At 40.2% G+C, this 25350-nt stretch overlaps 1 protein-coding gene across 2 annotated transcripts in view; it reads right to left on the bottom strand.

Moving 5' to 3' along the window:
- The window catches only part of SEMA3D (semaphorin 3D), a 252611-nt gene that overhangs the window by 182318 nt on the left and 44943 nt on the right, over positions 1-25350 (bottom strand). For both annotated transcript variants that reach the window (XM_040343436.1, XM_040343437.1), the window contains exon 2: positions 4117-4300. In XM_040343436.1, coding sequence (XP_040199370.1) covers positions 4117-4300 — 184 coding nt within the window. The remainder of the gene's footprint in view (positions 1-4116; positions 4301-25350) is intronic.

Raw genomic sequence — 25350 nt, 5'->3', positions numbered from 1 at the left:
AAGTATACCTATAGGCAAAACGTTTTGTTTTGGAAAGAGTAGAGAGTGATTAGAACCCCTGGCAGATTTTATTTTGTTATGTGCACCCATTAAGCAGATCCATCCGCTCTGTTTGTCCTGTTTATCATTGTCATTGAAAGTAAAAGTAAAAGAAAATCCAAAATTTTGGGTTGTCCTTAGAGAAGTAGGAGAGTGGAAATTTTCAAATGGGGAAATAGATGATCAAAAAAAACATCTGACTGGAATTATAACCCTCCCTTACACTAACCAAAATAAAAATAAATAAGTTTTGCCTATTGTTCTACTATTAAAGATGGGAGCTCTTCCAGCACATAATCCAATTTTTTTCTGTACGCCAGTACTATGCCAAGTGCAGCTGTGCTGCTCTTTCTTCCTCTACTCACAGGACATTGGCTCCTGCTGCTTTAATCAAATCCTGTGAATCCCTATTAAAAGGGGCTTCCAATGGTGGCAAACCAAGCAAAGAAGGAGCCTACAGCATCAGTGGGGGGCCTGAGAAGAGAAGGTTAGGGGTCTCTCTGTCTCATATCATTGTACACAGCAGGTAAGTATAATATGTTTATTAATTTAATAAAAATAAATAAATAAAAAACTAGGCATTACAATTTCTTCATTCTGTTTCTATATATAAATTTTGCAACAATATCAAAAAATGTGTTAGAGGCTAGAGAAAGCAACCAATTCACTTCTAACAATAATTTGATATGTACTACATATGGATGGGTGAACAGTTCGGCCCGAGCATGACTTCAAGCCAAACATTTGTCTGTTCGGCCGTTTGCTGAACCCCTGAATTTGAAGGATGTTCCCCCCGGTGAACACCCTGCAATGCACAGTGCTGCGCTGCAAAGCTTTGCCCAAACAGGGAGTAGTGTAAACTGTTTGTTAAGCAGCAGGGCGGGAGGCCAGTTGTGGCATCCTTAACAACCGATGAGTCAATGAGTCATTAGCTTTCAATGGGTTTCCCCGCTGACAGCTGAATAATAAAAAAGTGCTGGTTAAAAAATAAAGAAAAAAACAGCGCTGCCCCCCCCCCAATGCATACCAAGCCCTTCAGGTTTGGTATGGATTTGGAGGAGAACCACACCAAAATGAAAATGAAAATGGCATGGGATCCCCTTAAGATTCATATCAGACCATTATCTAGGCATGCAGCCTGGCAAGTCAGGAAAGGGGGAGAACAAGAGTACGCCTCCCCTCCTGAACCATTCCAGGCCACACCTCCTCAACATGGAGGGGTGGGTGGTTTGTGTCAGGGGGGCTCTGCCCCCCACCGCAAAGAACGAAATATTAACAAGGGGGCCCCCAGATCCAGGCCCCCCATGTGAATGTGAGTATTGTTTACATTGTACCCCTACCCATTCACCCAAAAAGTGTAAAAAAAATTATAAAAGCAAAAGATACGTTTTTGACAGATCCTTTATTAAAAAATAAAAACACTGTCCCTCGATGTAAATCCATCGTCAATCACACCACAGTTCTTATATAGGTAAGGGGTGGGGTCACACAACAATGTCACTTGGTGGGCCTGCCCCCTTGTGACATCACAGACCCAGCATGTACCAGTCCATAATGTCAGAAGGGGCCAGTGCGAACGGGTGACGTAACCAGGTGGACCTGCCCCTTACCAATATAAGAAATGTCAAAGAGCAGAGGAGACATTCGGCGAGAGGCTGTCCCATCGATTGACAATGGATTTACATAGAGGGACACTATTTTTTAATTTTTTAATAAAGGAATTGTCAAAAACGTGTCTCTTATTTTATTTGTTTTACACTTTGGGGAATGGGTAGGGGTACTATGCACCCGATACTCATTTACATGGGGGGCTTCCAGATTCCAATAAGCCCCCTGCCCGCAGACCACCACAACTACTGGCCATGGTTGTGGGATGAAGCCCTTATCCCCATAAACATAGGGACAAGGTGCTTTGAAAAAATAAAGAAAAAAATGGTGTGGGGATCCCCCCCCAATAATCCATACCGGACACTTATCTGGACAGCCTGGCAGGTCAGGAAAGGGGGGGACAAGTGAGCGCCCCCCTCCCCAAAGCACACACCGTCATGTTTAGGGCATGTGGCTTGGCATGGTTCAGGAGGGGGGCGCTCACTTGTCCCCCCCTTTCCTGACCTGCCAGGCTGTCCAGATAAGTGTCCGGTATGGATTATGGGGGGAGATCCCCACACCGTTTTTTTCTTCATTTTTTCAAGTTTTTTGCAAGACATTTTAAATGGGATTTGACTTGTTTTTTTTTTTTCTTTAGAAATTTCATTTTTGCTGCAGCATGTTTTATGCATTCTACAAATGCGCCACTTTGCAGGCAGACGAATGGGAGCCCCCATGCACTATATTTAAAGGAATTTTTAATTTTTATTGTTGCACTTTAAGCATAATTAAAATCACCGCTACTGAAAAAAAGAGGTTTGTATTGATACATGTCCCCCAGGGCAGTACCCAGACCCCCATACACCTTTTATGGCCAATTACTTGCATATAAGCCTTCAAAATGGACACTTTTGATTTTTCCTGTATGGCTCCTATAGACTTCAATGGGGTTCGCCGTTTCAGTTAGAACATTTCCCATTCGGGAGTTCTGCTGCAAACTGAACAAGGGGGTGTTTGGACCATAACTAGTACTTTATGAGAAAGACTAAATATTGTTCTGCCTTTCATAAAGGCATACTAGTACAGCCTGATGATGATGACATACATAGTTAAATGCCTGACATCAATGAACATCATTATGCATTATTGCATTTTACACTGAGTAAAGCTACTTTCACTCATTCGCATGATTGTATATCACATATACAGATATGCAGGACATTTTATGACATCAGTCTAATAGCCTTATATTAACAACAGTCAATAAAGGTTTTTATAGCAACAAAGCAGTTTTGACAGTCTGTTTTAACAGGCCGATCGCATATCCTAGGGTATCGTAAATTTTCCTGCCATGTGCCTATCATGGCAAGAGAGGTTATCTATACAACTAACAAAACACATCATGGCTAGTGACAGATTAATATGTCAATTATCACTTAGTGAATAATCTGACTCATACTTGGAGCATTTAGTTAATTTCCAATAAAGAAGTGGCTTATATTCAGGATTGAGGTTTTTATTGAACACCTGATACTTATATGTGTGTTTCAGGTCACTGCCTTACTAAATACTAAAGCAAATATAAGGATCAGAGCCCTGGAGCAAAATAAGTCAACAATGGCAACTTCCTCATTCCTGTACTGACAGGTTCTGTTCATGCCACATTAATTGTGTTTTTAAGAACAACTTCCTATTGCTTCTTTAAAGAAAATCTGTACCTTGCCATTTAGGTAAATTCTGGGATTTAATGTTGATATTTGTGCTCACTTACTGACTTGTTCACCTACCAGAAGACCAAGAAAAATCAATGCAATTATGGATCTAGCCTGGTTTAGAGCTTACACAAGGCTGAGGTTCTTGGGGGATTGGTTGCTCAGGTGCTAAAGGTGCTTCACAGGAAGTTGGGTGGAGAGCCATATGCCCCCCTTGCCCATAAGTATTGGGTATCTAATGTCACACTCAAAGATAAATGTGCAGTAATTAACACTAATAGACTCTACTCTTATAAGTATTTGTTACTTTGCATAGGCAATGTACAAGTTTGCTTTATTAGACAGTAGGGAGAAACCGTGTGGCAAAAATCTGTGTGCAGAGAAAATATGGTATCCTTTAATAATCTGTATGAACTAGCGATATGAAATATCCAATGCATTATACATTCACACAATATTTTCCGGAGGCTATTGAATAAATACTTGTGGTTTTGACACCATGCTGATTATTGAATGTAAACCTTGAATGAGTAACATATGATTATGTACAAATGTGAGATATTAATATTAGTAGGATATAGGTTGTAGTTCCAAATTCTCACATTATTAACACTAATAAATCCAAGTAAATTAATATTTTGCAGGACTCTTAGGAGGTTATTATATGTCAGCACATGTCTGTACAAGTGTGAGAACCTCTGATGGTACAGTAAATAGAGACTTAAAACATTCCATATAAGCACATGAAAAATATCACGTCACTGCAGAAGACTGTTACCTTTGTAGGAAAGCTTGAGCCGAGGAATATTCTGTTTCAAGCTGTCAGTTGTTGGCAGAAACATTAGTACGACCATTGATAGCATGGTGGGGAAATACTGGGGTCTAAGCCATCTGCTGGAACATTTGTGACACTTCTTTTTCATGGCGATGTCTCTGGCACCTCTTTCTTGGGAGCTGGCTGGCTGCAAGAAGAAAATTAGCATTATTATGTCAGAAAGATGATATGGCATGTATGGTCTATTTCTTTGCCAATATAAATAAAAAAGTAGATATAGCGTAGTCTAACCAGATTAATAAATTACATGTAAGTCAGAAGCATGTAGAATGACTAACTAAAAAGGATCTAGGCATTAAGGAAACTCTGTTACAAATACAATGTACTTCTCATAAGATGATGAACAACGGAATGTCCATCTGGACATCTACAGTATAGACAGAAACTGAGATTGATAGAAACCAATAGAGCCTTGTACACAAAAGTCATAGTTTGTAGTGGAAACCTATTATGCTATAGTACATTTATATACCTAATTTATAATTTTGTGTACTTATCTATTATAATAAAATTGCAGCTTTAATAAATAGTCAATGCATTCAATGAGCTACAAGACTATCCAGTTAACACTCAATTTGCCTTATCTATATCTGTATATATCTACATATCCAAAGACATATCTCCAAACTCACTGATATTTCCCTCCATTACCTCTTTTAGAGCAGGACCCATAGCCAGTCTCGACAATAGATAGTGTGACAGAGATGTAAAGGAAGTTACTAAATGAAGGCTTCCTCTGCTGAGTACAGCGATTGGGGATATATGTTGGAAGCTGAGTGCTGCGCTTCACATGAAAGATCAGCAGTGCTGTCACTAACTGCACCTTTCGTTCTGCAAGAGATCTGCTTAGGGCAGAACATTTCCACTTTCCACGGTCCTTCTGTCCACACTCAGGCTCAGAAAAATACAAGAAAGTAAATAGAAACGCTGGACTTGGAGCTTAGCTTTTCTTCAAATACAAGTTGGTAGTGATTCTTGTTAAATGTATCTCAGCCAGGGTTTTTGGGCCCAGGTGGGGACATTTTTACATGACAACATGGGTTCCCCCTTGACCCTGGACCCAAAACAGTGCCTTCTAGGGATTTTTCCTGACCTCCTAGACCAGTGGTTCTCAACCATTCTAGTGCCATGACCCCCCTTGATAAAATGTCCCAAGTTGTGAGGACCCCTTACAGTAAAATTATTTTCGTAGCCTGGGTTGTCAGCACCCAAGGCCAGACAAGTAATTTGCGCCCCTAACCCGTGGACATTTAGCGCTCCCTGAGTCCCTTCCACTCGTACAGTATTAAAATCCCTAGCTAGCGGGGAGTTGGGATGAGTGGCAATGTTGGGGGGAGTTCTGATCAGCCAACTTAGGTGCTCTTGATCAAGGTCATCTGGTAATCTGAGAACTGTAGGGGGGACTTTTAATGGCAACTATAATCACAGGTAGTGTTACTCACTGTGTCTCTGACTTTGTGGTGTCTCGTAGCAGTGACACCTATGCTAAAATCAGGAGATAGGGTCTCATTTAGCCCCTCCCACTTCACATTCCTCACCAGTCAGCTGACCTCTAGCCTCTGCCCCCCAGCCATGCCGTTAACTGAATGGGCGACTGCAAAGAGGCTGAGTGGGTGGCTGCGGGCTCCAGGAACAGCCCAGCTAAGTGGCCGCAAAAAGGCTGGGAGAGCAGTGTGGGCTTAAGGAACAGCCCAGGATATAGTGACCCCTGGCAAATCATCATTCGACCTCCAAGGGGGTCCCGACCCCCAGGTTGAGAACCACTGTCCTAGACAGACCCACTAAAACATTCCTACAAGAGACATTATTCTCGGCTAGAAAACTCATAGCAAGGAAATGGATGAGGCCAATCCCCCCAACTCTGTCAGAGTGGAAAGCTGAGATAAATGTGCCTTTGCCTTACAAAAAATGCATCTATATCAATAGGGGATGCCCAAATAAATATTATAAAATTTGGGATAAATGGTTGCAGGACCCTGACACCTGCTCATGAGAGTTAGCAACATCTCGCGGGATTGAATGATGAGTGTTAAGCATTGAAGTGTTTCCACCCTTCTGTATGCCAGTAGCTATGTCATACTCATAGCTGGAGAACTTTCCGGTGTGTACCGGTCGAACTGGGTATTACACAACATGACAACTTTTGTAATATATGATTATTTGATTGTCACTCGTATGGAAATGTTCTTGTAATGTATACACTGCATTCCAATAAAAACCTGTTGTTTAAAAAAAAATGTATCTCAGCCACTCGGGAGACGCAAAGTGGGGGAGACGCAGGAGTGAGAAACACCAAATTTGAGGAGTTTGCATGAATGGGGCTACTTCCGTACTACTGGTTATGACTTTGTTGTCAAGAATCAAGGATACACAGACTTTTAATTATTTACCTAGTGCTTGTTTCTCCCAATCACACTTATAGGATCAGGGCAGGAAGGTGACTTTTCTGTATTGATTGTGCAAATCACAGAATTAGACAGATAGAAATAAAAATCTATTGGAAGGTAAAACAAGCTCCCTTTAAAATATATATTTTAGCTGTGCATTTTGAGGCTTGCCAGGCATTCCGATTTAATCCTAACTAGTGACATTTTTTGTTACATCAGTTTTTTCCATGTGAGCAGTGGCAATTAGACTGTCTCAGTATCACCGGCATGTACACTCCGGGATTGCCAGATTACTGGCAAAAGAAAGTAGGGAGGACTGACTCTACCCAGCAATATTTTGATGAATAAATACACTATTAAATATGTATTTAAAGTTCTATTTTTCACTTTGAACATTTGACCAGGGTTAAGAGACATATCTGTTTATTTATATTTGCCTTTTATGCAAGCCAGATCCTTGAATGAACACAGATTACTTAGTTGGGCAAGAATTTGTGAACTCGTAATTTAATTAACCCCTTTAACATACAAAAATAAAACTGATATTTAGTAAAATTTAGAACAAACCTATGTAAAACAACACACCATGCCAATCACAAAAATGAATTTGACCAGGTTTATGACAAGCAATGTACCCTACCCAGATACAAATACCAATGACCAGACAAAAAAACTACCATTTTCTTAACACAACATTTCAGCGAGTACTTCACTTATAATTACTTTGGAAGTCATAAACAAACAACTAAGTGGAAAGATAATGACATTTCCTGCTTTGCACTTATTCGTTTTGATTTATCTGTTACCATCATACACTTTTCCCGCACCAGTCAGTCTTCCGGACATTAACCTGTGTCTTATTCATTCTTTCCAACAAATGAACAATTTGCTGCTGGACAAATACATCTATGTTCATTAGACAAGATGTACATCAGAAGATTTGGAACACTACACTGAACTTGGTTATAGTGAATTAGGTAAATACTCCATGCCAACATACTGGGTAAAAAGATCAGATTTAATGTCTGGCAAGCCTATTATTTACTAACAGTTAAACTCAAGTCAATGAATCATATGTATTAGTTTGTGTTATATAATTGCTATTCTAGATACTATATAACTTTAGTTTATTCTCTCAATATTTTAACTTTAGTTCATCTCTAAAGCTGGGGTGTGCACACTACAAGTCACAACCCCAAGTGGGAAAATCTTAGTGTCACTGGACTTTACAACCTTTTGCCCAAGTTTAATGAATTTATTGATGTTTTTAAATATCTGACCGGATCTTAAACTTAAAATCTTCAGCTTCTGCAAAATTACAAGCATATGTAATACTAACAACAATCTCTTTATTCAAATTACAATAAGGCATGGCTGCTGCATTTGATAGCAATCTGGCTCTGCTCTGGGAAAATGGGAACACATGAAAGCATCCTGTATGACTATTTCATATAGAAAAAGATGATAGTGTAAAGACAGGGCAATACCATAGTTATTTTTAAAGAAATTATATGAAAGCACAGTCTGGCCCTGGTATTTTTCTTTTTAAAACTTTGAACACATGCATCATAGTTACATAGTTACATAGTAGGTGAGGTTGAAAAAAAGACACAAGTCCATCAAGTCCAACCTATGTGTATGATTATATGTCAGTGTTACATTGTATATCCCTGTATGTTGTGGTCATTTAAGTTCTTATCTAATAGTTTTTTGAAACCATTGATGCTTCCCGCTGAGAGCACCGCCTGTGGAAGGGAATTCCACATCCTTGCCGCTCTTACAGTAAAGATCCCTTTACGTAATTTAAAGTTAAACCTCTTTTCTTCTCATTTTAATGAGTGGCCACGTGTCTTATTAAACTCCCTTCCGTGGAAACATTTTATCCCTATTGTGGAGTCACCAGTATGGTATTTGTAAATTGAATACCTCCAGAAAGAATAAGTTCAGTGCTCGCAACTTTTCTTTATAACTAATATCCTCCAGTCCCTTTATTAGCTATGTTGCCCTTCTCTGTACAAGCTCCATTTCCAGTACATCCTTCCTGAGGACTGGTGCCCAGAACTAGATGGTAGAAATGAGCCAACCCCCCCCCCCCCCGATCGGTTCACACCAGGACTTGCGAACAGGCAAAAACATTTTTGAACACGCAAACACGGTTAAAGTCTATGGGATACGAACATGAAAAATAAAAAGTGCTTATTTTAAAGGCTTGTATGCAAGTTATTGCCATAAAAAAAGTGTTTGGGGACCTGAGTCCTGCCCCAGGAAACATGTGTCAATGCAATTTTTTTTTTTAAATAGCATTTTTTTCAGGAGCAGTGATTTTAATAATGCTTAAAGTGAAACAAAAAAAAATGAAATATTCCATTTAAATAACATGCCTGGGGGGTCTCCTTAGTATGCCTGTAAAGCGGCAAATTGTTCCTGTTTTTAGAAGAATACCACAGCAAAATAAAAATTTTAAAGGAAAAAAAGTAATTTAAAACTAATCGCCGCTGTAATATATTGTCCCACTCCAGCAATATAGATACTCATTGAAAAAAAACAATATGGCTTCCCCCCCCCCCCAGTCCATTACCAGTCCCTTTGGGTCTGGTATGAATATTAAAGAGAACCCCCACCAACATTTTTAAAAAAATTGCGTAGGGGTCCCCCAAAATCCATAACAGGCCCTTCAGGTCTAGTATGGATATTAAGGGGAACCCTGCGACAATTTTTAAATCAAAATGGAGTAGAGGTCCACCCAAAATCCATACCAGACCCTTATCCAAGAACACAACCAGGCAGGCTGTAGGAAAAGAGGGGGGACATGAGAGCGCCCCCCTCCTGAACCATACCAGGCCACATGCCCTCAACATGGGGAGGATGATTTGGGGTCCCCCCAAAACACCTTGTCCCCATGTTGATGGGGACAAGGGCCTTGTCCCCACAACCCTTGCCCGGTGGTTGTGGGGGTCTGCAGGTGGGGGGGCTTATCGGAATTTGGAAGCACCATTTAACAAGGGGACCCCCAGATCCCGCCCCCCTATGTGAATGGGTATCGGGTACATTGTACCCCTACCAATTCACCAGAGAGAACACACATAGGAGAGGGGGCATGATTCACAGTGCACACAGAGCATGCACAACCCCAGCCTCTGAAAGCTGCCAGCATCATCTACAGCCCTCCATCTAATCTTTCAACCCTTTGCCTCCACTGCTCTTTTTTGCCACCTTCTTTGTACTGATAATATTCTGATAATATTCCATTGTATTGAAAGGAAATAGCCAAGTCATTACCTAATCAGGGCAGAAAGACTACAGTAGTAGCTTTAGGGATGTGTCGCTGTGTGGGCAGCACAGTGGCTAAGTGGTTAGCACTTCCACCTCACAGCACTAGGGTTGTTGGTTTGCATGCCAACCATGGTACCACCCGCATGACATTTGCATGTTCTCCCTGTGCCTGCATGTGTTTTCTCCCACACATCAAAGACATGGTGTAAGGTTAATTGGCTTCTGTCTAAATTGGCCCTAGTATGTTTACAGCATATGTATGAATGTGAGATAGAAACCTTAGATTGTAAGCTCCTTGAGAGAAGGAACTGCCGTGAATGTATAATATCTGTATGCAAAGTCCTGTGTAAATTGACAGTGTTATATAAGTACCTGAAATTAATAAATAAAAAATGACAGTGTTCTGGAGAGAAATGCCATCATTACCAAAACCACAAACCCACAACACAAGCCACTTACTACTCAACTTTTTGGCTTTGTTTTTGTGAGCTGCAACATTAGATGTAGATCTGCACAATGAACAGGAGGAACTGACAGTGGTGGCTGTAACTCCCCCCATAGCACTGCCACTTCTGATTTCTCATTCTTAAAATTCTATTTCTGTCTATCATTCCGATGTTTCTATACATTGACTCAGAACAAGAACACAGATCAAGTACTCTGACTTCACTGTTTTCACATTCTGTATGATGGTTCTAGACTAATGACGCAAAGTATTGGAACCAGAGACATCCAAGCTATTAAGCTCTGCAATGCCATTTCTCCTGCAAGATGGAAAAAAGCAAAGTGCCAAATGTAGCAAATCATAGCTAACAGTTTGTTTTACCTAATTTAATGATAGAAACTTGAACTCTGATTGATATGGGTAACTGTATATCGTACTGAAATTTATTACTAAAATCTCCTACAACAATGCTTTTTGTTTTTAACACTAGTCATAAAACACTCAGTTTTTTGTATGAGTCATTGGAAAAATGTTCTCTGTGTGTCATTACCACAAAAATAACATTTTTTTTTATCTTTTATCGAAATGCATATGAGAAGCCCACTAATGCCCATTAATGATGAAACTCATTGTTATATAACAGTGAAACTCCAGCCAAACACTCGTTCCTTGTTTTGGATACTGCAGCGAAGGCTTAGAACATTTTCCAATTTTTTTCAGCTATGTTCCTGTTGGATAGGATTTTTCTCACTTCCTTTCCCAGTGATGGAAGCCCATGGGAAGAGAAGCAGGTGAAAATCTCTTCCGCAGGGACACAAATAAAATTACTCTTATGCCTTGTACACACGGTCAGACTTTTGACCATGCAAAAGTCCGCCGTGAGTCCGTCGGAAGTCCGACGGAAAGTTAGAGAACAGGTTCTCTATCTAAGGTCCGTCTGACTTTCCGAGAAAAAAAAAGTCTGACTTTTTCTCTTGGAAAGTCTGGCCGTGTGTACAAGGCATTATTAGTAACATAGGCAGGAACTAGAACTCTTCTAGGTTTGATATCTGTTTTTTGACTGGAATATATTCCTACCCAGAGCAGTGTGCCAGAATGTGGGGGAAATCACTCCAATGAGAACACAGTAAGCATTCAAATGGCCTGTAGAAGGAGAGTGTGCTCCGCAAATGTGTCGCCAACGTCCATACATCACTTCTGGGAAGTGACGTCATGGCCGCTCTGGTATGCATTTGACGGACTCAGGAAGCACCAGGATCCATAGGTAAAGCCAACAGCATGAACCCAGCTCCATACACATGATGGACACCTTCGGGATTGTGTTGCTTAGGACCCTCTCCTACAGCGCTATGTGCCCTTCATGTTTAGCCGTTTCTAAGTAACACTCTTTTTTTATGCTCATTAAATACAGTACATGCTACACTTAGTTGACACTTATGTGCTTTTCCCAGTTAAAATGAGAGAGGCTCTAATCTTTTCTGCCCTATCCAAAATGATTCAAATGTAGCAGCAGAGGGGAGGGAGAGGCAAACAAGTGGAACTTACCCTTTTGGGTGGAGCTCCGCTTTAATAGATGACAGTTTATACATGATCAGTAAAACGTAAATCATATTATCACATTAAACGTTGGTACATTGAGCCCAGATTATTATGTAAAATGATAACTGACACCACAGCATTAATAAACTAAACCAAGTGATTTACAAAAGGCTATACAATTAGCTCCAGATCTTAGTAAATGAGGTAAAGCTCTGTTGACTTCCATTATCCAATTGTGTGCAAGCAAAAAAATGTTTTTCAAATTTTCATGCCACATGATTTTGTATTCTTTGTAAGTCCCTTGCACAGTGCAATTTCCCTTGCAAAATGAATAGCCTAGGTGCCTTTAATAAATCAAGGCCTTTGTGTTTTTAAAAAGCTCTGAAACGATTTGTTAAGAATAGGATGATGTGCACCGTATAGGATTTGTTTCGTTTTTCTATTCTCCAGTGTGATGTTGTCTGTGGAAATGGAAATAAAACAGGATGCAATTACAGCACATAATTCCCCAGCAATGTCTTTGTTAATAGATGGGTGATATCCTTCAGTATATAATGCAGCTCAGAAATACAATTACAGGTTAATGAATAGCATAGAATTTCAGTTCTTAGGTGGGATCTTTTGAAGTAAAAACAAAGTTAATACTTAAAATTCCATAACAATCCCTCCCAGCTGCTGCTGTTTTCAACTGTAGTTGAACAGTCTGTGTCATCAGAGTAATTTACATTCCCATAAGAATTTGATTTTTCTTGAGCTACTTTCAAAGAACTCTTTTCAATTTAGGTTTGTGAGGAAAACAAGAATGCTTTAGTTGAATTATGCAATCGATAGTGCATGTCCTCTGGGACTGGGATACTGCTTTTTGCTCATCCTCTAATTTCCATGTACATTTATTAACACACGGATCTTTCTTGCGAATATCCCCAGGATGTTGTTATGATGCCAGCTTTGTGACTGCTTTATGGTTTCCAGCAAATGGTTCTGATTATATAAAATTGTACACTCAGGGTAAAAACAAAACTGCTCCTAATTAAAACCTTGCTTGTGAGTGAAAAGTTTAAAATTAATAATCCTTCTTAATTTTAGAATACAATAAAGCAGTAAGCTTTCTGCATTTTTTCATGAAGAGAACACCAATAAACAACATAAAGGCCTGTGTTGTCTGGCTTTTGTTCGCTTCAAGCAGCTTTTGTATTCACATACAAGTCTATTTAAATACAAAACCCACTTGAAGCAGGTCAAGTGCAGGTCATAAGGAGGTCAACTATAGGTCAAATGCACCAATAAAGGAATTCTGAATGACCTCAGAAACATTTGAAACCAATGTCAAAGGCAGGGAGAAGCAACAACATGGCACTGGCCATCTGTGTCTAGCAGAGCTCTGACCAGTACTCCCAGGATGCGTGTTATCCCTGAGTGTTGTGCTGGATGAGACAGGGAGGAGAGGGGCAAGGGCCTGCCAAACCAGAGGAGCAAGTGAGTTCCTGCTGTAGGACCAAGCATCCAGCTGGCAGGCAGCTCCCTCTAATCCAGGGGACCAGATGGTGTACAGGATTAGAGAATGTACAGCTGCAATTCCTCCCCCACAGAACAACAGCATCCACCAAGCTACTCCAAAGGAGCTGGCAAAGACTTTTCCAACTAAATTTGACATTGCAGAGATGCTGAACTGCTGGTAGTAGACACTGAAGGGAGAGATACTCTATATGCAGACAGAGATTAAGCATGTGTTATACAGAGTGGAAGAGGTGGAAGATAGACTGTACGAATATGCCTAGGCCACGTATGAGCCCTAAGAAAGAAAAATATCAAATTGGATCGAAATAATGAACCCAGGATAGTGGAGCAAGAAACATGTTAAGTAGGAAGGGTTTAATAAAGACAATAGTCCATCCAGTTCATCCTGTGTTTGTGTACATGTGTCAAATCATTATTTCCTATACATCTGTATGTTGTGTGTATGATGCATGTCCAAGAGTCTTTTTAAAAATCTCAATACTCCCCGCTGATACCACCACTTGGGTGAGAGAGTTCCATCTCCTTATTGCCCTGACAGTGAAAAAAAAACCTACGTAACTTTTTTTTTTATAAATCTCTTTATTCATTTTCTGAAAAAAAATTCCATACAAAAAATAAAATCATACATATACATTTACATTTTCCATTTCAATTACATTCATCTGCTTTCTTCTAGAGCCTCCATATCATTTTAAATTCATTCCTTTCACCTAACACAAATACCTTTTTCCTACTCGTCTCTCTCCCTTTATTTAATGGTGTGGTTAACCTCCCCTTATACCCTATTTATCCTGACGCTGTCATAGGGTTTTCTATCCAACTCGCCCATACTCTCTCATATTTCTCCCCATGTCCTCTATTCTAGTATGCCTCTCTGTACAATGGCAGATTACTGTTTACTAAGTTTTTCCAATGTGAATGAATGAATGACTTGTATAGCGCTACAAATGCGAACTGAATCGCCTCTAGGCGCTTTCTCCAGCCAGAGTCTGCTTGGCTGGTGCGGTCATTTTACCCTGTAGGATCGTGACACGCTTGGGACACACAGTCATACACACAGATATACATATATATACTGGGCCAATTTGGACAAGATCCAATTTACTTACCAGCATGTCTTTGGAATGTGCTACCGAGGGAGCTTCTACCTTTTTCCAATTTAACACTATCGCTTTCCTAGCATAAAATAATAACAGGCCTACCTGGGTTGTCCTTCCCACCAAAACAATATTTTCCCCTACCAATCCTAGCAAACAGATCTCTGCCTCCTGTTCCAAGATTGATGTCACTGTGGCAATCATTCTCAGAACCTCTCTCCAAAATACCACTATCTTTGGGCATAACCAAAATATATGCATGAAATCTCCTGGAATGTCTGCACATCTCCAGCAGTTCTGAGGGTTTGTCGATGAAATCTTATGCAGCTTATATGGTGTATAGTGGCTCCTATGTATAGTTTTGAATTGTATTAATTTATGTCGAAGTGATACCAGTATCTGCAATGGGAACCTCCATACTTCCTCCCAATTCTCCATCAAATTTGGAACATCTCTCTTCCAATTTTCACTTAATTTACTTATATCTGGCGATTTAGTCCTTATTAAATACATATAAAATTTTGAGGTTGTCTTTTTTCCACTTTTTACCATTTGCTCCAAACCTGATTCCATTAATCGCGGGGTCCCTTCCAGAAACTGAGCTAATAAGGCATGGATAAGCTGCCTATGCCTAAACGCATAACTCTCTGGAATATTTCAAAGCTGCCTCATTTCTATATGTACCCTACGTAACTTTAGGTTAAACCTCTTCTCCTCCAATCTCATTGTGTGGCCCCATGTCCTCTTACACTCCCTGAGACTTAATATTTTTTTTACTATACTGGGATCACCATTAAGGTATTTGTAAATCGCTATCATATCCCCTCTCAAGCGTCTCTTCTACAGCGAGAATAAATTTAGTGCTTGCCTCGTAATTGAGGTCCTCCAGTCCCTGTATTAATTATGTTGCCCTTCTTTGGACTCTCTCCAGCTCCAGCACATCCCTTAAACCTCATTTGCCATCTAATTGCCCACTCTGTTATTTTGTTCAGGTCTTTCTGTAAAATTTCTATAGCCTGCTGTAAAGTTATTGCCCTGCTTATTTTTGTGTCGTCCACAAAAATCAATGGATGAGGCCTGACAGAAGCAACTCAGGAGGAAGACTTGGAAGTTATCGTAAAATTAATTTAAATTGAGAAGAGACATCACTTTTATGATTTGATAGACCCAGAATACCAAGACCCTGAACCATTATGGATGAATCCCCTAGAGATGCAATAGTCTGATTTCATTACTATGAGGACAAAGCTGGGGTGACAGAGAAATTAAGACACTCTGCATCCACTGATTTTGATGGAACAGAACTGTTTATTTTTACAGACGCTAGCACATTGCAGAGCCCCAAACCTATGTGAAACTGATGCCACTGACACTAGCTCCATAATATGAATTAAAGTATAATGCCAGCCAAAACTTTCATCTGTACTGAGATTTCTTCTCATGTCGTGCCCCGATAGTCAATATGACTAAAATAGGAAGTGAAATGTTGGAAAAAATCATAAAAATGTACATATTCTAGAACTCTTATCTCCACACACTGATGCTGAGTACACACGGTCGGTTTGTCTGATGAAAACGGACCGCTTTCATCAGACGAACCGATCGTATGTGGGCCCCATCAATTTCCCATCGGTGAAAAAACTTAGGACCTGTTTTAAAATTATCTGATGGTTAAAAAACCAATAGAAAAAAAAACGATCATCTGTGGGGAAATCCATCGGTTAAAAATCAACGCATGCTCAGAATCAAGTCGACGCATGCTCGGAAGCATTGAACTTCATTTTTCACAGCACGTCGCACGATCCAGCACAAGGAACACATTTGATCAATAGAAAATAATGCCCCTTTTGCTGATTTTTGCTTTTTTATTTTGAATAAACTTAGGCTTTAAAGGTACTTGTTTGCCCAAAAAATCTGTTATGCTACATACACACAATTGGACATTCCAACAAGAAAACGGAATGTTGTCTCAAACGTGTGTTCTATACACGGTCACACAAATGTTGTCGGAATTTCCGAACGTCAAGAACGCGGTCACGTACAACACTACGACGAGCCGTAAAAAATTAAGTTCAATGATTCCGAGTATGTGTCAAATTGATTCTGAGCATGCGTAGAATTTTTGTGCATCGGAATTGCATACAGACGATCGGAATTTCTATAACTTTTTTCAATAACTTTTGTTGTCGGAAAAATTGAGAACCAGCTCTCAAACATTTGTTGTCGGAAATTCCGACAGCAAATGTCCAATGGAGCCTACGCACGGTCAAAATATCCGACTAAAAGCTTGCATCGAACATTTGTTGTCAGAAATTCCAATCGTGTGTACGCGGAATTAGATTTTCTGCTGTTGTGTATAATAATAATAAGAAAGGTTTGGTTCGTTTTAGATTCACCGCTGATCTATTCACATAATAATATAGTCAAACCTAACCCACAGAATTTACTGTAGACCTGCTTAAAGCTTAAAAATTGCAGTGCAGAACAAATGTGTTATTAGATTCCAAAAATTGGTAACGGTTGAAATCCTATACGTTAGTAGTTATGCGATTGAATAAGCAGGGTATGAAAGACCATATACTTGTGGAACAAACCAGAAATAGTTGAAATATTATCAGACTACTTTCTTGGCATGTGCTTTCTAAAGTCAGAACAAAATATTTGGCAACAACAGAAACTCTGAAAAAACATTTTGATTGGATTAACACTTTTCCTGATATCTTATTTCATGACATAGTCAAAGCCATCATTAGCTGTCACCAGTTTTAACAGCATTTCTACTTGCTTCATGATATCCCTATATTTTTGTAAGAGCTTGGAACTTAGTTTCTAGGTTGAACAGTAATATGCATTTCACATACACATTCACTATTACACCAATGTCGGCAAACAGCATACACCACATATTCCATAATGCAAAAAGCAATGGAAAGCAATCTGGCTACCATTTACATTGATCCAGTTTCCATAAGTTAATTTGATTGGTCATTAATATTAAATTAATAAATTGTGCACTCCGTCACTGCTATGTGTATGGCTTAATAAACAATCAGACATACACATCCTATAATATATTATATAGCATTCAAAATTGAATATGTGCTAACGATCCTGACTTATCATTTAGAATTATGTTCTTGAAAAACAAAAGAAAGAATTATGTTAATTTTATCAGCAAATGGTATGTATATATCATAGAACAGCAAAGGGAGGGTGTCAGGTATGGTACGAGTAAAAAAAAAACAGTAGCACTTTAATTCAATTACACTTATATCTTGCAAACAGCATGCAGGGCTGGTGAGGCATCAAGACAAGCAGCTGTCAAAGAGGAATGGAAGACCGCTATGTAGCAAAGCTCGGACCCGCCATACAGGAGTCTGACACCGGCGGCATCTCTGGCTCTCACGAGCCGCTGACAAGGAAGCAAGAACACACAGGCTGCGGGGCAGGCCAAGAAGTGCTTTCAGGGCTCCACCTCCTTCATTCCCCCTGTTTGCCTTGATGCCACACCAGCCTAGGATTGCCACCTGTTTGGGCATTCACACGGACAGTCCGGGTTTTGAATCATGTGTCCGGATTGAAACCTAGACACATTATTCAGACTGGACTGTGGCTCCCCAGGTAACCATGATAGTCACACACAAATCTGTTGCTCTGCGGGAGCTGCGGGTAGCTGTCTGGGGGCAGGTTCGACATTACTTGGAGACAGGGCAATGACATCAGCAAGAGCAATTTGGCCACACCCACTGCTCACTATGCGCACAACATTACTACTTTCCTTGGGGCACCCAAAGGTGTCCCAGGCCGCTAAAGTGTTCGGGTTTGGCTTAAAGAAAAGGTGGCAACCCAACACCCACCCTGAATGCTGTTTGCAAGATACCCTGGTGTAACTATAATTGAAATAAATTGCTACTGTTTTTTTACTCATGCTTACCTAGCACCCTCCTTTTGTTGTTTGTTTCTGAATCCCCACTCCCTGTCCCACGCTGCCAGTGAACGTGTGCCACCACCACCTGCCTGTGGATCCGTCTATCAGGTGACAACTTTTGTGACATTTTCTCATTCTTATGGACTGTATGATCTACTTTCTATTTTATTCAATTTATTAATTTGTTTAAGTTGCTGTCAGTGAGCGCAGACTCACACACTAATTTGCTAGTTTGTGTATTTTTGCTTATGTATATATCATAAAGAACTTCTTGCTATCATAAATATACCAGCTCACATTAATTCCATCCTATCCTTCAAGTTTTATTTACAACATATAAAGTACTGTAACTGCAGTGCTATTTGTACTTGTAGTTGCCCCACTAACTTAAATCAACCCTTTCTTTTGTCAATGTTTACAGAAACAGCTGCCAAATATTACCAAGTCAGTTATAAAAAACCTCACTGGTGCATACGGTAATTAGTGAAAAAAAAATGCTTTCAAGTCTGTCCACCACTGGACACAAACAGATTGCCTCTCGCACAGTACAGACACTGTCAATCATAACTCACAAGTCAAAGACACCATGCCTTTCTTTTGATAGTCATGTATTCTTGCAGTCAGATATCAATAAAGAAAAGTAAGAGGGGCGCCAAGCCTTTTCTTTCCTGTTCAAAGCTTTGGGGTTCCCAGCTTGACAGAGATGGCAGCCTAGCCTGTAGTCAGCTCACCACTAATTAGAAGTTGCCCACAGCCTCCAGATGAATCCTTTTACAAGCTGTCATTTGTATATCTATCAACTGTATTGTGTTTCTTTGTTTGCATTTGTTATGTATATACTGTATATAAACAGACAATCTGGGGTAGATTTACCGAAACTGGAAAGCACAAAATTTGGTGCAGCGCTGCACAGATACCAATCAGCTTCCAGGTTTTTTGTCAAAGCTTAATTAAACAAACTGAAGTTAGAAGTTAGCTGATTGGCTACCATTTACAGCTGCACCAGGTTTTTCAGTTTTCAAGTTTTAGTAAATCGACTCCTCTGCTTTCAGCAAGCTGCTACACAGCAACTCTCAGGAGTCGTTTTTTTGCTATGGTTATTTATTTTATTCCAATTTGTCTATTGTTTGTATTTTTATTTTTATTTTCCCTATGTGATGAGCGGCAGACAGTCATTTATTTTAATTTTTATTTTTTTTGCAGATATCAATAGCTAGGGGGAGCTGTGAGAGATAAAAAAAGATTTAACTGCTGACTTTTTACAAGTCAACATTTGCATATTAGTATCAAGCCCTGTACACACGGCCCAGAATCTCGTCAGGAAAAAAACGTTGTTTTTCCTGACGAGATTCTTGCCAAGATTCTGTTGCCGGCCGAGTGTACACACACTCCATTCAAAAGAACCGCCGTTCTTTTGAATGGCACGAACGCGATGATGTCATCGACTATGACGAACATGCGCTCGTCACATTCAATGTCGTCGCAGCCATCTTGCTACACCCTACCAATGCCTTGGAAGCTACCGCGCATGTGTCAAAGTCATTTCAAGCATGCGCGGGTTTCCATGGAGAGGTAAGTATACAGACGCTCGGGTTTCTGGGCAGGAAAACACTGCCAAGAATCGCGACGAGAAAATAGAGAGCAGGTTCTCTATTTTTCTCGTCTAGATTTTGGGCAGTTTTCTTGACAAGAAACCTCAAAGCCTCCTACACACGCACGGTTTACTCGGCAGCAGCTCTGCCAGCAGTTTTCTTGCTGGTTCTTGCCGAGAAAACCAAGCGTGTGTACGAGGCTTGAGTCATCGTTAGTGTTCGGGATTAGAAAGCGTGTGTTTGAAACATGAATTTGTGTATCCTTTTGTACAAGAGAACATTTTCCTATTGTGTCCATAAACAGGCAAAGCGAGCAGACAGTAAAAAATAAAAAAAGTATAAAGTGCTTTTTGGAAGTTTGCCCTGTAAAGACACCCTTCTCTGAGAAAAGATATGCCACTCTTGGAGAACAAAGCTGGTCCTATTCAGAGTAACAGAAGAGATGCATAATACACACACAATGGAAGAACACATACACAGGAACAGCCATGAATCACAGGTAAGATAAACCGTCACGCTGCCTAGAAACCCTTTCCCTGCATTTCAAAACAGATTAGCATATAAAGCAATGCAGAGAAATAATAATTTTTCTGTCTGAAATCCAGCAGTGCTTTGTGCTAGAGTTTCGTAACGCATGTCCCTGGGCGACAATGGCAAGACAGGGGGTAGAATATTTGTAAACCACTTCTGAGTGATCATAATTTATAAAGTAGGTTGGATGGAGGTATCCATGTTGTAAATAGATGAAGGGGATACATTGGGCCTGATTCTGGTAGAATCTGCGGCGGCGTAGCGTAAGCCATTTACACTACGCCACCGCAAATTACTGGAGCAAGTCCTGTATTCTCCAAGCACTTGCTCCGTAATTTGCGGCGGCATAGTGTAAATGGCCCGGCGTAAGGCCGCGTAATTCAAAGGGGGCGGCTTGTATTTAAATTAAGCGCGCCCCCGCGACGATCGATCTGCGAATGCGCCGGGCATAAAAATAGCCCAGTGCGCATGCTCCAGCTCACGACGGAAAACGTCAATGACGCCGACGTGAGCGTCATTGATGTAAAGTCGTATTCGCAAACGACTTACGAAAATGATGTAAACGACGGAAAAAGACTACGCTGACCTGACGCCATACTTAACATGGCTTACGACGGACCTTCGTAAACTTGCCCCTCATATAGCAGGGGCAAGTTTACGCTTACGGAAACTTCGTAAATTCATTGCGTCGTCCCCGCGTACGTTCGGGAATCGCCGTACATAGCTAATTTGCATAGACGACAGGGAAAACGACGAGGCGACACCTAGCGGCGGGAAAAAAATTGCATTTAAGATCTGACAGCGTAAGAGCCTTACGCCTGTCAGATCTAAGGGATATCTATGCGTAACTGATTCTAAGAATCAGTCGCATAGATACGCCGGGCCAGATTAGGACTTACGACGGCGCAAATGGCGTTGCGCCGTCGTAAGCCTTTTAAGAATCTGGCCCAATGTTTCTGTTGCTGTGTGTGTATATTACATTGATCAGATAGTTGTAGCATGCCACAGAAGAAAAATGTATGCTACACAAGAGGTGTAAAAACATTTAGAATGACTTAGAATACACAAGGACAAAAATATTCTCAACAGTGCATAAATCTTTATATTACAAAGATTTATGCACTGTTTTAAACAGCTGAACCTTTGCCTCTTTTTTACATTATTTTCTGAAAGATGTCAGTTTATCTTAAGTGTACAGTAATGTACATTATTTGTACAATGGTGACATTTGTTCATACCGTAAAATGTAAAATGACACACTTGTCCCAAATTTACCACACATGGAGTAGAATGTACACTTTTTATTTGGACTTTATACTGAATTAATCCCTTTATTTCAGAAGGATATGTCTTGTGACAGGTGCGTACGTTGTGGCAATTGCTGACACAGCTGTGCCTATTTTTGCTAAACCCACTGTCATACTAGAAGACAGGCATGCTTAAAGGCCCAATACCATGATAAATATTGCATTATGCTAACTGTATGTGGTTAATGTATGTAATGATAGTATTTGGTATTATAAATTCCTTATTTATTGTTCATGCCTCTATTAATATATTATTATGTAAGCCAAAATATCCAGCAAAATTGACTGACGTAGCTTGAAATTAAAATACTGTTATTCCAATATTGTAAAAATGTATCTACAGTTTGAATCTTCCCCTGCACTTCTTTTTAATGTGTTTTATGCATTACTTAAAGTATTTCTTACCCTAACATTTTATATTCCTGATATGTGCCTTCTATACCCTGTACTTGTGTGAAAAAGTATCATGTTCTTTTCGTATTGTTTCTATTGTATGAAATACCTGGTGTTCCTGCCAGTCCCTCTGATTTCCTATTAAAAACTGACCACACTAAACAGGAGAACAAACCAAAGTTCAGTTCTCTAGCTATGCTGGGAACTCAGCCTGCTCTCCTCCAATGATCAGACTTGTCCTGACAAACGCTGGGTCTCCAGCGCCAGCCTCTTTCATTGGCAGAGCAGGGCTGACATCAGCTTCAGCATTACTGAATTTCTACAGTTAGCTGTGCATTCGAAGCTCACTATACATGGGATGACAGGCAGGTAAGTAACTTTAATGTAGAAGAGACAAAGAATGTCTCTTCTGCATTAAAATGCTGCCCATTTGCCCATTTCCACTTTAAGCCCTGATGAAAGGGTAGTGTGTTTGGCCTCCAAAATTCATTGACTTTATTCTGCATTGAATACATTTTACAATTAATGTAGAACTAAAGGCATTTCTTTTTATTTTGGATAGAGTAAGGGAGGGTTAGAACCCCTGTCAGTTTTTTTTTAATCTGTATCTGATTGGGGACATTTATCTGACAGCGTGAGGGGAAAAAAGCCGATAACCGGTTTCTGTTTACTTCCACGATCAGCTGTCATTGACTGACAGGAGGATGTCCATGTATGCCTTCCCGGCATTTTAAGCCTTCGCTGTAGTTGCCTTTCTGATATAACGCAGGCGCCAAGTGGTTAACTGGCATTCCTGTCCACAGATGGTAGGTATTACAATTTATACGTGTGTTATTTAATGACACGGTCCAAAGCTTATTTCAGGGGAAAGAGGAATATGAACTTGAAGGAATAGAACTGTTTACTTTAAAATCAATTCTTCTAACAGTTGTAACAGCCAGCATTCTGGGACCACACATTCATACCGTGCAGAGACAAGGTTAGAAAATAAGAAGATTTGTGAACAATACATTACTTATTTCCTGGGTGCAATGTGGGGAGAGCTTACTTTCAGTTCATTGTTACAGAATTAAAAAGAAGGATTTACAATTGTGATGAGACTGTGTGATAATAAGTGATAAGCTTATGGGAGAATCTGAATATTTATTATTATTATCCTGGATTTATATAGCACCAAAGGTTTGTGCAACACTTTAAAATACAAAAGGAGACAGTACAGTTACAATACAATACAAGAGGGTTCAGATGGCTCTGCTCGTGATCTTAAAATTCAGTAGGGTGGGGCACGTAGTACAAACTGTGCCCCAACTGTGATGGATGTTCAGTTCAGTTGTTAGGTAGAGGTGGGCTATGAATAGATATGCTTTCAGGGATTGCCTAATGGTGGCTGGACAGATTGAGATAGAGATTCCAAAGGATAGGAGAGACTCTGGAGAAGTCCCAGAGATGAGAATGGGAGGAGGATACAAGGAAATTAGCGAGTAAGAGGTCTTGGGAGGTGTGGAGCTGACAATTTGGGTGATATTTAAAGGCACGATTGGGGATGTAGCTTGGGGCACAGTTGTGAATGGCTTTGTATGTTGTTAGTATTTAGCCTTAAATTATCATACATGTGGTAAAAAGATTTTGGCCAGGCTTACAGGGGGTTGAATTTATTTCCTGCAACCATGGCCGAGCCATTATCTTTTCACGATGGGGGGGTGCGGTGGAAGCCATTCATGCCAGGAGAAGACAGTGATTATTGCTAGTGGCTATAGCAGCCACTAGCGATGATCACAGGTAAAACCCGGTCCGCCCATACACAGTTCAAATCTTGGTCGGTTCCTGCTGTACAGGCTGACATTCAAACCGTGTATGGCCTGCCTTAAACTTACTTCCTCTATGTAGCTTAACAACAGCTCAGCAGACTGCCTGTCCTTATGTTGATAGATACTATCACCTAGGTGTCAGTCAGTCATGAAAACTGATGGTGAGAACAGAAATAGAGAAAAACTCTTCTAATGGAGACACTTTTTCTGATTACAGCTAAGACTGAATTTCTTTTATTTTCGAAAAAAAATCACTTTCTGGCAAAGAGAAATCCCAAAATGGGACTGAAGCCTCGTACACACGACCGAGAAACTTGACGGGCGAAACACATCGAGAAAAAAAATCACTTTCTGGCAAAGAGAAATACCAAAATGGGACTGAAGCCTCGTACACCCGACCGAGAAACTCGACGGGCGAAACACATCGTTTTGCTCGTCGAGTTCCTTGTTAGGCTGTCGAGGATCTCGGCGAGCCAAATTTCGCCATTCCCATTGAGGAAAAAGAAGACATGCTCTCTTTTTGGCTCGACAGGATCCTCGACAGTTTCCTCGTCGAAAAGTGTACACACGACCAGTTTCCTCGGCAAAAAAAAAAAACCAGCAAGTTTCTTGCTGGTTTTTGCCGAGAAACTTGGTCGTGTGTACGAGGCCTGAGATGGCAAAAACTGACGAGTATTTTAACCATTGTTCCAGAAATCTATAAGGTTTTCATGAATTCAACAGATGACTGATCAGTGTAGGTCATTGTAAGCACCCTTGTTAGTGTTAAATGGTTTGTTTAATCCCTGTAAACTGATAAAAATGGAAGCGAGCAAGTTGTTTTGCAAAACAATAGACTTACTGGCTGGATCACCAGGTCGAAATAAAGGAAAGAAAGAATGCCTAAAATAGAAAATGAATGAAGCCATCACATCTAAAAGATTGTTAATCTGCAATATAACAAATGTTTGCTTGTAGGTTTAATACTGCTTTAAGCAGCCTAAGAAAACAAAATATCATCCAGTTGGCATTGATAACATTTGGAATCTACAGATAGTCATAAACATTAGATTATTAGGTGATATGAGATGATTCATTTGCAGCAAGAAGAGCTTCGGCTGGCTTCCATATTTTGGCCAGTACACTGCTGTTAGCTTGAGATAAGGGTAGTGCTGGGAATTCCTGCTGTGTACATAAACAAGAACACTTGCAGGGTGAAAACTTGCATATGTTTGCACTTTGTAGCATTATCAATAAGTCAACCAGCTAATTTGTTTCGGAACACCAGCTTGATACTTACTTTTTTGGCCAGTAAACCTGTAACATTGGCTGACAAACTAAGATAATGCTAACTGTGTATAGGAGGTCAAATGTGATCTC

Source organism: Rana temporaria, chromosome 3 (assembly GCF_905171775.1).
Source record: "Rana temporaria chromosome 3, aRanTem1.1, whole genome shotgun sequence".
In the NCBI taxonomy this organism is placed as follows: Eukaryota; Metazoa; Chordata; class Amphibia; order Anura; family Ranidae; genus Rana; species Rana temporaria.
Note: the sequence above shows the minus strand (reverse complement) of the source record. Positions and strands in the feature narration are given on the sequence as shown.